Source organism: Uncinocarpus reesii, genomic scaffold, assembly GCF_000003515.1.
Source record: "Uncinocarpus reesii 1704 scaffold_1 genomic scaffold, whole genome shotgun sequence".
Taxonomy (NCBI): domain Eukaryota; kingdom Fungi; phylum Ascomycota; class Eurotiomycetes; order Onygenales; family Onygenaceae; genus Uncinocarpus; species Uncinocarpus reesii.
The window spans coordinates 4,106,404-4,119,506 of record NW_003052500.1 but is presented as its reverse complement, the minus strand read 5'-3'; the positions used below and the strand labels follow the sequence as shown (position 1 = coordinate 4,119,506).

General features: G+C 48.4%; 5 protein-coding genes across 5 annotated transcripts; 2 read left to right on the top strand and 3 right to left on the bottom strand.

The window, feature by feature from the left end:
* Positions 1–199: 199 nt before the first annotated feature.
* Positions 200–1,727, bottom strand: UREG_01598 (eukaryotic translation initiation factor 3 subunit 6-interacting protein; the record flags this gene model as incomplete). The annotated part of the gene is made up of 2 exons (XM_002542036.1): positions 200–1,321; positions 1,404–1,727. The coding sequence occupies 2 exons, from the start codon at positions 1,725–1,727 to the stop codon at positions 200–202; spliced, it is 1,446 nt and encodes a 481-aa protein (XP_002542082.1).
* A 3,154-nt stretch (positions 1,728–4,881) lies between these two features.
* On the bottom strand, positions 4,882–6,202 carry UREG_01597 (uncharacterized protein; the record flags this gene model as incomplete). The annotated part of the gene is made up of 2 exons (XM_002542035.1): positions 4,882–6,104; positions 6,157–6,202. The coding sequence occupies 2 exons, from the start codon at positions 6,200–6,202 to the stop codon at positions 4,882–4,884; spliced, it is 1,269 nt and encodes a 422-aa protein (XP_002542081.1).
* Positions 6,203–7,975: 1,773 nt separating this feature from the next.
* On the bottom strand, positions 7,976–9,954 carry UREG_01596 (prephenate dehydrogenase; the record flags this gene model as incomplete). The annotated part of the gene is made up of 8 exons (XM_002542034.1): positions 7,976–8,152; positions 8,218–8,349; positions 8,415–9,011; positions 9,064–9,218; positions 9,270–9,381; positions 9,445–9,505; positions 9,795–9,837; positions 9,873–9,954. 8 exons carry the CDS (start codon positions 9,952–9,954, stop codon positions 7,976–7,978), a joined length of 1,359 nt encoding a protein of 452 aa, XP_002542080.1.
* A 470-nt stretch (positions 9,955–10,424) lies between these two features.
* Positions 10,425–11,138, top strand: UREG_01595 (40S ribosomal protein S14; the record flags this gene model as incomplete). Its single annotated transcript, XM_002542033.1, has 4 exons — positions 10,425–10,494; positions 10,554–10,626; positions 10,754–10,914; positions 10,987–11,138. The coding sequence occupies 4 exons, from the start codon at positions 10,425–10,427 to the stop codon at positions 11,136–11,138; spliced, it is 456 nt and encodes a 151-aa protein (XP_002542079.1).
* Positions 11,139–11,748: 610 nt separating this feature from the next.
* Positions 11,749–13,065, top strand: UREG_01594 (uncharacterized protein; the record flags this gene model as incomplete). Its single annotated transcript, XM_002542032.1, has 1 exon — positions 11,749–13,065. The coding sequence occupies one exon, from the start codon at positions 11,749–11,751 to the stop codon at positions 13,063–13,065; it is 1,317 nt and encodes a 438-aa protein (XP_002542078.1).
* Positions 13,066–13,103: the final 38 nt, after the last annotated feature.

The window sequence follows — 13,103 nt, the reverse complement described above, 5'->3', positions numbered from 1 at the left end:
CATTCCTGAACAACATAGGCCGTTTAGAGACGGGAAAATCCAAACACAGACTCCGCGTCTTTCTGCTCATAGCCATAAAGAGATAAAAGAGTAGCATCAAAACAAATTTTTCCCCATAACCGCTAGAACACTATCTGCGCAATTCGGAGAACGTGGGCTAAACTCGGAAACCACCCTCAATTAATCCTCTTTGAGCCGTTCAATAAGTCCTAGCAAGGTTGCGCAAATACCAATCCACCAGTCTTCGACCAGCCTTGGCCTCGCTGATATGAATCAAGTCGCCCTCAATCGCATAATCCAAATCACCAGAGTTGACGACTTCGCCCTCCAACAAACCTCCTTCCGACCATCTTACCTGTCTGCTGCGGAGCTTGTTCACGAGAAGCCAAGACCGAAGTTGCTCAGGTTCGACATCAAGGAAACCAGCAAGCTTCTTCAAATCCATGGTGGTGTAAAGTTTCAGGTAAGATTTCACAGTTGGGTTGTAAAGGGTATTGCGAACTTCGTCCATGAAGATGGCGGTATGATGGTCAACTGGGTCGACGTTGAGTCCTGGGTTTTCGAAATCAGGTGGAGTTGGGCTGATGAATTTGGGGCAAGCAGAACGGAAAAGTTCTTCAAATAGTGGGAGCGCCTCTGGTCCACCACGCTGGAGACGAGTGAGCTGATCTCCGTACTTCTCACGCAGGGCGGAGTGGATAGTGTCATCCAAACGGGTTGGGTGGAAAGCGACGCAAATGGCGACGAGCGCAAGGATCTGATCGTTCTTCTTCGCAATCGCGTCATAGCTCTCCCGTCCCTTTTGGAAGTTCTTGGTTCTTGAGACGTAGACCAGGATGTGGCTGAAGGTGCGGATGGCGTCCGCGTAGCGGCGCATCATCATGTATGAGAAACCAACGTAGTAGTACGTGGTGAAGTGGGCGGCCATGACCCGTGCGAACATTGCCTTTTTGTTCATCTCAATATCGTCAAGAGTCTTGAGAGCCAAGCTAAAATCACCCAACAAGCAATGGACCCGTAGCAAGCCAATGATCGAGAAATATCCGAGCATGCGATAAAGAGGGCGAGACCCATACTCCCCAGCAACGGCCATGGGGTCCTCGTTGAGCTTTATGGCTGCCAGTTGCTCGCTAATTTGAGACCGTTGAATGAGGGAGTAGAGGACGTTGAGTACGGAATAGCATCCCCAAGTGTTGGGATTTTCCCGGAGCAGCTGTGCTTCCTCCTCGTTCGATCCGGTACGGGCAACCCGGTTTCTATAACGACAAAATGATTCAAACTGATAGATGAACTCGTCAATCACGTCCCAAGCCCAGTAATACTAAACAATTCATATCAATGTTAGCCTTGTCTTTCACCCAAAAGTATTCCAGAAAAAGTAAAAAAAAAAAAGCCCGACGTACAGAAGGCACTTCCAAATCCACCGGCCCATCAGAGTTTAAAATATAATGGAACAGATTGCAGTAATTATCGTAGCTCGCAAACTTGGTCTCAAGGGTCGCCTGGAACTCGAGCGGAGTCGCTGCCGCCGCCAGCTGCGCTTGGATACCCTGTGCCTGCGAGGCACTTCCTAACGAGGTGGTGCGATCCAATTCACTCATTCCATCGTCGAAGTGTACTTGCTCCTTATAATTGTTCACGAGTGCCTCTTCTTCAACATCTGATTCATCCTGCAAGTTGGGAGCCGGTCGGCTGGCCGGGTACGCTGTGCGAGCGTCGACTGACATTTCTGCGCGCACGGAGGGAGAATTGATAGGTACGGTCTTGTGATTAAGCTCAATCGCTTCGTATAAGAGGGTACGGTGCGCTACGCGTACGCCTTGACGTCGAGGTTGCTGCCCTGCTGAATTTTTGATGTTGAACTCAGGTTTTCGATTTTCGCTTCAATGTGAGTGCTTTGTGCTTATCTTATCTTAGCGTGCATCTCTGGATCCCGATCACGTGAAATAGAAGCTACAAGTATTCACGCTCGGGTGACTCTATATGGTCAACTTTCAAGGCCACGTTGGGCTTGTTAATTATTATAGCAAATAGCAACTATGGCTCTAGATGAGTATTGCAACCGGCCGCACCTCATACCCCAAAGTCGAAAGAGATAGAAAAGACAAGTCTCCACACCATAAACCCAGGGAAGCTTCAAAGATATTGGGTATCTAATAAGAGCATATAAACCATAAAACGGCGCAGAGTTGAAACATAGAATAGACGGGTATGATGGTCGAGTATTGTGCTCCGGGCGGTGCGTGTGGATGCTCCAAGTAATGCAATAATTAGTTAGGAGATAAGAAAAGAAAAAAACCAGCAGCCGTCGAGTTAATAGTTAGACAGCGATGGGGGTGTTGGTCCAATTGACTCCCCCTGCAATTGAAGCACAGCTTGTCAGCTCCTCGGCTTCGTCGGAATCATCCTCATTTTCATCTAAATGAAGCATTTCGAATCGATTGGCCATCGGGTTCAATTTTCTCACTGGTTGAGGAATATTCTTCCGTGGTACATTCTGTATCTTTGGCAATGGTTCCGCACATTCGTCAGGGTAGTACTCAATCCTCATAAGCTTATAGGGCATGCGAGATCTCATGCAGTTGCGTGCAAATGATGCCTTCTGAACTGAATTGGTGGCGATATAGGCGTTACCTTGGGAGAATGTAATGGAAACGATCACTAGATTGTGAATATGCTCCATGTCCTCGCGGATTTGGCCCTCTGTCAAATTTGGGTGGACTCCGCGGATTAAAATGTTTCGGGTTGCTCCATTAGAAACCTGTAAAGCAACGTAACTCGATAGAATAAATTGGCGGTCGCTCCAGGAAACATCAACCTAGGAGGCCTGTGAGTCACCAGCCATCAAGGAAAGCTACTCCTCAAACTCACAGGCTTATCAAGTATGCATAAGTGGCTTCGTTTGGCATATAGGAGAAATTCTTGGGCAGCTTTGCTAGAAGTGAACGAGACAGTTGCGGCCCGTTCCCTGGCACGAAGGAAGATATCGGCAAGTGCTCCTCCACGGATAGCAGCGGTAATGTCAGCGTGTGTAGTGCGTTCTGGGATGCCTTTTAGCACGACTGTACGATTTTCAGCTCCATTTTCGTGGGACTTCATTGAAGCGGTATGCCCGTTGCCAGAATATGGGGAACCCGATTTCTCATCACTCGGAGTCGAGACTTCGTCATGATCATAAGGCTCTTGACGGATGGGCACCCCAGCTGGTCGGTGTACATTCATTTCCATCGCATTGCGTTGGGGATAGTGTGATGGACTTGCTTGATTTGCTTGGTTGACCGTCGCAGATTGTGCAAGGTAAGAAACAGGCTGTGAGTCACGACAGGCTAGGTCAGAGTTGTGTCCGCTTTCTCGGGGGACTTCATAAGAATCTTCGGGACTGTAGACCAAAGTCTCGAATTTGTGTCAATAGAGTTCCGAATTACGCTAGGTAGGATACCCTCACTTCGAGAGACGACTGGGGTATGCCGCCTTGTATTAAAGCTTGCTTCAGTCTCTCTGGTACCACCACAAGTATACTTAGAGTATGGTCGAAAAAAAAGGGGTAAGGATGTAGAGGTAGCCGTACCATATTCACAAGACCGGCGGATCTACAGCAAAGACCATTAGCCTCCAAACCTGAGCCATTGTGAGAATAACAAATGAGATACCCACCAGTAAATCATATTCAGACTTGGAAATTGTGACAGTGGCAATGTCAGAATGGGATGTCAACGACGATCCATGCTGGAAATGCCCACAGTCAGTAAGGGCATGTGTGTCGTTGATTGCGGGCCCATACACTTTCCGGAATACTTCCATAGCTGGACACAGAAACAATCAGTCAGCCTTGTCCAAGATTGCACAAACCGACCTGAAAACATAGTGATATGGCAAAACGCTGGAAGTCACATTGAGGGGCTGAATAGTTTAGCTTGACTGTAGTGCGTACCTTGGCAGAGAAAACTCAGAAGAGCCTCTCTCAGTTCTATTATAGGTTGCCATTAATTTGCAAACTAGCCTGATCCTTTGAAGCACCAGACACTTGGAGACGGTCAGCGTTGGCGGTGGAAGATAAGATGTAGTGTCAGGGGAAGAAGAAAGGGGAAATGAGGAAGCTATGGAAGTCAAGAGGGCTCGAGCGGCACCTTGACATTCACAGCGTTGCTCAGACCACAAGACTGAAGGGAAGGCGAGTTGGGCCCGCAAGCAAGATTGCTACTTACATTGGAGGGAAACAGTGTCTTTCTTCCTTTGCAGAGATAATGAAGGGGAAGTGAGATTCTGGGGTGGTTTTAAGTCAGGGAGCAGCCTGAGATTAACTTCGTGACATTTCCCCGGCTGGCGCTAAGCTGTGGGCGGTAACTAGCCTTAGGGGTAACTATCAAAACTAGGCGGCTACACACAGGGACTCATGCTGCCTTGACAAACCAGGCACCTCGTAGCCGTTGCGGGTTGGCCCAAATAAAGGTCCAAAGCACATCCATATTAGCAGTCATCCGCCACAAGTGTCAGATCAGAGCCAAATTCCTGAGTTTTTCTACCGTGAAAGTGTGTTCCTGACACAAGCGTGGAAATACAGCCGCTCTCATTGATAGTTTCAGGGATATGGCACTTTTAGTCCACTTCCAACTCAAGCTTAAGATTAAGCTTCTTCACAAGCATGCAATTTTCGGAGTTAAACAAAAGGAAGTCCTAGATTTGAATCAGAATAACACTAATGACCACCAAGTGGTTAACTTCTGGTTTGGATTGCGCTACAAGCATTCATTTAAATGGCATATAAAGGCAAGGACTAGTCATGAAATGTAGAAAGCCGACCCATCATAACACTGGAACGCATAAAGCGGATAGAAAAAAGGTAATTTGAACGAAAGAAAATAAATCCAAGTACATCGGAACCTATATCCTCTCTCCATTCCCCTGGCCGACGGAGGTGTTTAGTCTTGGGCTGCCGTTAAAACTATCGAGTTTTACTTGAGCACTGTCATTAATTTTCGACTTCATCGATTTCACGGCGATGATTCCCGCGTAGATGAGCCCGATAACGCCCGCGATCACGCTATATGCAATAGCGCCCGCTTTTGGCACGCCGGGGTTTCCGATTCCGCTGAACATGAAACCCAACCCGCCATTGATGACGCCCAGGACCAGCAGGAGACGGCCACCCCAGCGGTGGATAATGCCAAAGGAGCTCGTCTCGCCGGTTCTTCGAAAATGAATATGCTGGACGAGGCCAAGCGCCGGCTGGAAAAGGAGCAACGACCCAATGGTAACAAGTCCGATGATTGGGTGGTAGCCTGAGATAACCTTCAGATCCATGGCCAACGATATTCCGATGCCGGCACCGGCAATTGCTAAACAGAGGGTGATGAATTGAAGTGGAGCATGAATGAATGGAACAGTCCTCTTCGACGGGATGGTGCGAACTGTCAATGCGAAGAGCGGGAAGAGAACCACGATAGCAATCGACATGATCAGTCCATGAGCAATGCGCCTAATTTCGACTGTTGATTTCTCCCCTGGTGCGGGAGCAGAGCCGGGGGAGCCGGTAGAAGATGGAGACGGGGCATCTGAAGGCATATCGGAGAATGGATTGTCGGAATTACCACCGACCGCCTGCGTTAAATCAAAGTAGAATAACCCCTTGTCGTCATGCCGTTGTAGGTTCTCATCGACATTCGACGATTTGATGGATCTTCCCCGTTTCATCGCCCACAGCCATGAGCTCATCGTGTCTGTCGGGTCCATGGAGCCGCCTTCCCATGATAGGCAGTTATCGCATCTCACATTCGCAACCATCTTGCCATTGATAATTCCTGTGCCGTCGAGGAGGGAAATTTTCGACTTGGGGTTCACTTCAGGCTGATATAGGCCCTTCGCGAGCCGCGGGGAAAGTGTCACATTCGAAGCGGACGCAGAATACAGCATGAAGACATTTGCGCCCTCCATGCCAGTGCCTTGTCCCAAAGCGACCCATTGAATGTCATCTGGCGCCGAGATTTGAAAGAATATGGGGCCGGACTTGGAGGACGCGGTGGACGACGGGATGTTGACATGATAAGTTATGCCAGCAGCTTGACTTCCAGGACTGTATTGAACCGTTTTCCCCAGCGCGCTTGACACTGCCGCCACCTGTTAGACATGGACTTTAAAAGGCCAAACAATTTCACGTACCAAAGGCCAGGGCAACTGAGGCCGAGCCGAGATTAGGTATCCTCATCTTCACAACCACCACACTTGCGAATACTCAGAAGTGGGAAGCGAACGATTGTTCTGTCCCTGGGGAGGATAAAGAGAGCAGAAACACGAAAGTGTTTTAAACAAATGTTGCAGGCTCCCGATTCTATCTGCATTGACAGCCAGCCGATCAAACAAAACGATCCTGACCACCAGCTGGACTGTGTCTCAGGATGACAAGGCCTTTTAGCCCTCTTCAATTTGGTTCCTCCATGTCAGAAGAAAACACTGTCCTACGTAATTTCGGCTGGGGAGATCTGCAGCTCAGGAGGGAGGGCGAATCGAACGCGAATCACGGCTCGCCCAAGATGAAAGAAGATTGGCTCAGGCTTCTTGGTCTGATCATGCTCCGGGGGCCCCAGATCAGAGAATAAAAAAAAGCTCTTGACCAGCCAGGCCAAGCCTAGCTAGCCGGTGGGACGAGGCGCAGACCAAATGGAATCATGATCTTTGGCGGTCTGTCCAGGCGAAACAACCACCAAGAGTGTGCAAAGAGCCGATCGCATGGCTGATTTGAACTTTTGGAATATCGAAATGGCCGCAGATAAGTGATGACTGAGATGGTCGTGGCCATCCTCTTCAACCGTTTTTTCATGGAGCGTTGGTTTGAGTGTCAAGTGCCAGGGGTTGTCGCGATCCATCTCGTGTTCAAAACGCAACTCATTTGAGGCTTTGCTGTCGAGTCCAACTTGGAACCTTTCTATGATTCCTGCTACAGACCGGTTCTGCATCATTCTCCCCGGAGAGAGAAGACTTGGCCTCTTAGCAGTCCAAGATGCGCCCTCCGAAGCCAGGATACACCAACGATGGAATCAAAACGACTTTCCTGGGACACAATACCCCTGTCGAGACATCCGTCATTTCGCACGAATCGCAAGACTTTGAAATTCAATGCAACTGACAATTTCCCCTTGTGAAGAACCATCAGCCTCTGGCAAGCAGGCTGTTAGTAAGCTGCCAGCAACCTGATGCTACCCTGAGGAACCTTCTTCGATCAAGATTTCGCAGTTGGGAAACACATTGCAACAGGGGCATTGCATGGGCGTATAACGAATGACAACAAGAACCTGTGAACGGCTATGTTGCCAGCTTTGGGAAGCTGTTCTTGAGTCCAATCAAAAATTTATAACAGGTCTTTGAGAGGCATTCCTTGCTCTACAGGCTCAAATCGGGGCCGATAAATAGAGCTCATGATTGTTAATACTCCCGTCCATACACCTTACACAGCATCGTGATCTGCACATTCAAATGGCACCATTCGTCCGAAGTTCAAGCTTCTGCTACCCATGAAGAGCAAGTATCGAAAAGGTATACGTAAGACGGCAAGGGACATACTTGCTCAGAATTAAACAATGCCCCGTGCATCAGCCTCCCATTAACCCCCTCCGTGCACACCTAGCTGCTAGAAGGGCTATGCTAAGGGAGCATCTAAAGGTACGAACTGTTGATTATGTTGTCCTTGTGCAAGATATGGATATTCTTATATTGATATATTGTTGAATCTATATATTGTCCCCGAGACTATCAATAGCGGCAGCTAGCCTGTGGAATCGTTGAGATGTCGCTCAATGTCGCTAACAAGCCTGAATGGCAAACCCAGTCCCCCATTTACCTCACTTTTCAGATAATATAAGCCCGAAAGATTCATCAAAAGGAGAATTGGATAATCCTTAGTTCGACGTCCCACCACACAATCACTGCGGGCACAAATACTTGATCGTAAATTGCATGAAGGTGGAGAGAGATCACATACAGTCTAAGGACGCGAAGGGAGTGGGACCCCTGGTTTCTCGGTTTTCTCCAGAATTGTTTTTATCATCTCATTACCTACTCGGACAGCTTCAGGGAACCGCGGTGCAAAGTAGCTTTGTATCCGTTCAAATCGGTCGCGGTAGGATGCGAAATCACCGAATGAAACGCAGTCAGACCACGCCTATCGAGAGTATCAGTTAGCTCTCAATGTCAAAAGTGTGCCCCGGTGTTTGAAGGAAGACTAACACGAGCGGCGAATGTGAATTCGAGATCATCGGAACGGAAGGTATTATCATTGATAGCCGTCTCCAAGACCTCGTCGAGCAACTCTTCCTTTCGAAATAGATATTCTGTCACTCCGAGCCAGAGTCGAAAGAGCTAGCCAGAATGTGAATAAAGCGTCAGGGTAAACAAGTCAAAACAGTCAAATAGAGCATACGTACTGGGGTTGAGCAGATCATATGGTCATAGGGAACGATCCCCAATTTCCACCAACAATCAACAATCGCCAGCAAGCTAAGGTGGTTATTGGGCATTTTCTCTGTCAGCCCTCTCGACAGGGAAAACCGGTCTAGGACTTCGTCTTCAAGCAATAAATTCTGCTTCACAGCATCCGACTTGAACACGGCGGCTCTCGCGGTTTTGACCCTGTTTCTGAGCTCCTCTCGATGACCACCGAGCATCAATTTGTAGAGCTCTGTCACGGATTCCGCGTATTGGCGGATCTGCTTTTTAGCAGCCGGATTCAATATCGCCAGACCTGCATAGACATGCCACTTATTCGAGTAAACTCGCAGAGTGATGTTGATCTTCACATTCTCAATGCCGCCTACGTATCGAGGAATCTCCCATGGAAACTGGTTGTTCGCATGCCATGCAGTTCCCATGCTCAAGAATGCAGCATGAGTTACAGCCTGCGTGTCAGCAGTGATGCGGTCGTGTTTTTCTCCGCTAAGATACACATATTTAGACTCGAAAGACGAGAATACAAGTTCAACGAACTTGAGGCTTTCCTTCGAGGCTCTGTGCTGGATCAGAACCTAGATTTAAACGGTTACTTGCATGGTTCACAGCCTATATGATGATGCATACCAGCGGTTGTCCTTTGGTGTTCACATTGGGTCCATGTAGCGAATGGACCGAGATGATCTCCACATCATCAGGAAGATATTTCTCAAAAGCGGCCAACTCGGGGGCTTTGCAGGAAGTTTGGCCACCGACAATTGCGCCAACTTTGGTTGCTTGGACTTGTCAGACAAAATTTGATGATAGTTATGAATTCAATCGGCTTTGCATACATGGACCATACTCCGCGACAATTTTGCTGATGGCTTCCGCCTCTACACTGTAAATAATGTAGTCGCTAATTCTGGAGACCAAGTGTCCGTTGGGTAATATATTGGTATTTTTCTACTCGGCAAAAAAAGGCTTGAGCATCAATGTAGAATTGATGATATTAGTGAACAAACATACATCGTTTGCGAATTCTTGCCTCAGTGCATCATAGTTGGCAGGCTTGTCACAGGCATTAATGCTAGCATAACACATCAGCCGCAAGTATCGAGCAGGGGTTTGAAATCTAATTGGATTCGATATCACGATTAGCACTTGTCAACCGCAAGCAGGTGTATGATAGCAAATGCGAATAAAGAACGAAGTATCAGACAAAGCAAAAATTAGGTAGCGAGCGTTTACATCAGTGACAGCAAGATATTCCCCATCCACACCAGAATAGTGCGATGGTTGTATCGAGCCATACTCGAGCCAAATGCACTCAAGTCATCAGATAAATAAGAGAAGATATAGCAAAGGGTTGAGCTTACCATGAACCAACATCAACGGGCGGCGATATCGCTGCGGAAGAAGCTAGACAAAGGGAGTTTACCTCCAGCCAGCTTTACTCAAGCGCTGGGTGTACATCCTGCCCATGTCGCCCATCCCGATGATCCCAATGGATCTTCGACGGGTATCATGGTCCGCCATTTGGAAGGTCACCTTGCTTGATCCCTGGAAAAATAGCAACAGGTTCTCTGAAAACAAATGACCAGATTATAAACGGGTGGGCAGTGGTCTGAGAGAAGCCAGCGGATCGTATCCGCAAGAGACGCTTCTCCCCAGATGAATATATATAGGTGTGTGTATTGCAGAAGACACTCAAGTGACTGCCACAGTGCCTTCTGTGGAGAGGAAGCTGTGGGAATTGACGTGCAGTCGACCTTGCAGCGTTGAAAGAAGAAGAAGAAGAAGAGAAAGAAGAGAAAATTTAATTCGAGGCCGATTTTGACTTTCAGCCAGCTAGCATGCTTAGTCAGCAACCGCCCTCCCTGTCTGGAAGTTAGGGCACACCGGTCGAAGCCCTAGTGCCAAAGAAATCGAAATCAAAATAGCGACGAAGAGCCGAATTCTTCTCTTCTTGCTGCTATCCACAACATCCTCCATCCACCGCCGCCAAAATGCCTCCAAAGAAGAAGACCGAGCGACCCGCCACCGAAAATGTCTCTCTTGGACCTCTGTCCGGAGATGGTAAGAGTTGTTTCTCAGCTGACCCGATCCTTGAGCTTGACTGATTGAACGCCGAATAGGCAAGCTCGTTTTCGGCGTTGCCCGTATCTTTGCTTCCTTTAACGATACCTTCGTCCATGTCACTGATCTCAGGTTCGTCTTATCCTCATATCTATATGCAGCAATCTGGCTGGCGCCGGATTACCACGCTTGCCCGATCGGATTGAATGCGACTAGCGTTGCGCAAAAAATAGTGGCTAAGTCATTTTTGCTGTTATAGTGGTCGCGAAACTATTTGCCGTGTTACTGGCGGCATGAAAGTCAAGGCCGATCGTGACGAGTCCTCTCCATACGCTGCTATGTTGGCTGCCCAGGATGTTGCTGCTCGCTGCAAGGAATTGGGTATCAATGCTCTTCACATCAAGATCCGTGCTACCGGAGGTATGGAAAGATCCACATATCCCAGGGTTATCAACGCTCCACTTCTTCAGATTTTAATATTTTGCTCTATAGGTAACGGCACGAAAACCCCTGGCCCCGGTGCTCAATCCGCTCTTCGCGCCCTGGCCCGTTCTGGAATGAGAATCGGAAGAATCGAGGACGTCACTCCCACTCCTTCCGATTCCACCCGCCGCAAGGGTGGTCGTCGTGGTCGTCGTCTGTGAGCCGACTGCTCGCACTACCCCGCTGCCGCCGGATCTCAATCTGCGGTTGGGGCGAGGATGGAATGCATGGATACTTTTCCAATATCTTTTGCATCATGTGGATGGAATAAACGCGAAGAACGGCATTTTCGCCTGGTCTTCTTATTTGCTTTATCCCGGACTTGCAATGTACCGTATATGAGCCTTGTTAGCATTCTCATAATAGTTTGCAATCAAATGAGGTATCTGAGCAATTCCGAGCTATCAAAATAGGCTGTAATCTTCTTTGGTTCAGTATGTTATGGGTGCCCCGCATATAAACACTTTAGTAATGATGTAAGATCACGACTCAGTGGACGAGCCCTGGCGATCCTGATGTTTACTCTATACGGGGTACGCTCCCAAAATATATTCTCGAACCTATCATGATGAAAAGCATCTGTGGGCTTATCAAACAATAACCTCAGAGCCTAGCAATCTCGATTTCATCCGAGTACCTCTCCATTGATGAGAGATCCTTCCCCCACTCTACCTAGCTGTGAAGGGCTAATACATAAGAGATCATCTTCTCCGCCACTCTTACCAAACTACCATTTCAAAACCAATATACATCAAAAAAGCACCCTACCAAATGTCAGGCTCCCCTCAGCCGACTCCGACCCTCGTCATTAGCGATCTCCCTCCAAAAACTTTAGTTGGTATTGACCTTTTCTCCTTCACCTCTACGCCGAATTTCCACGGAGTCAAAGACCTTCCGGCTGGCGCGCATTTCTTGTACACCGGAACAACAGAGAGCTTCTCACTGAGGAGTGGCGAATGGTTCTATATTGAAGGGCAGGGTAATGGACCTTCAAATCAAGTCTCTCGTGCAGGTGGGATAGATATCAGATTGCGCAAATGGGATACTGCCCTGGAGACCCTGGTTCCCGTCGATGAAAGCAACGATGCTGGACGACAGGAGGCGATGGGTCTCAGGGCTAATCTGGGGGCGATATGGGCGTCCGGCGGTCTGCTGGCGTACACATCGCGATTGAACACGATACCAGAGAATACCACTGGAGCAAGTGAAGAAGGTCGTGGTCTTATGAGTGGCAAAGACGAACGCTCTCCTGCCCGAGGCGACTGGGCAAAACTGTCGGATCACATAACCCCTTCAGTATTGAGCCGCATCTTGGGCCCGTCCAACGGTACATTGGGTTCCTCTACACAGCGTTGGACAATCTCGTCTGGAGGTTCAGCATGGAGGGATACAGACCATATTCCGGGCCTATCTACAAAAGATATTGCCGATGCGGCCGGGACTGCTGGTGAACAAGAGAAGGATCTACAGTTTCTTCCAGTCAATCTGAAGAAAACCTGGCGTGAAGGTGCCATAGGACGTGAGCGGACTGAAGCAGCGCAAGATCGTTCTTGGGCATTGGGAGAACTAATCGCACATGCGCTCCCGGCTAATCAACCACGCGACGCAGAAACTGCAGGGGAAGAACAGGTACTTGGTGAATTACAATTCACGTTCCTGATGGTACTTACCCTGATGAATTACTCGTGTATGGAGCAATGGAAACGGCTCTTGGGTCTAATATTCACCTGCCAATGTGCGATAAAAGAGCGAGAACAGTTTTTCGTCAAGGTCTTACAAACACTGAGAATACAACTGCGGCACTGTGATGATGTTGAAGGTGGATTATTTGAAATGGATGGAGAAGACGGTGGGACTTTGCTCAAGAACCTCCTTGCAAAGCTCAAAAGGACTGTGGATGACATGGCCGATGCTTCTTGCGTTGAGTTCAAGAAGGAGTTCGCTCTTTTGGAACAGTTTGTCAAAGCTGAATACAATTGGGAACTATCAAGGGCTTCCATAGTACGGCGTGGCTTGCTGGAGCTGGAAGACGGGGAACAGGTTGAGTTGGAAGTGAAAGGAGCCGAGGAAGAAGACGAGACCAAGTGAATATGCACCTGTTATCGTCAATCTTGAGGAAGACGTGG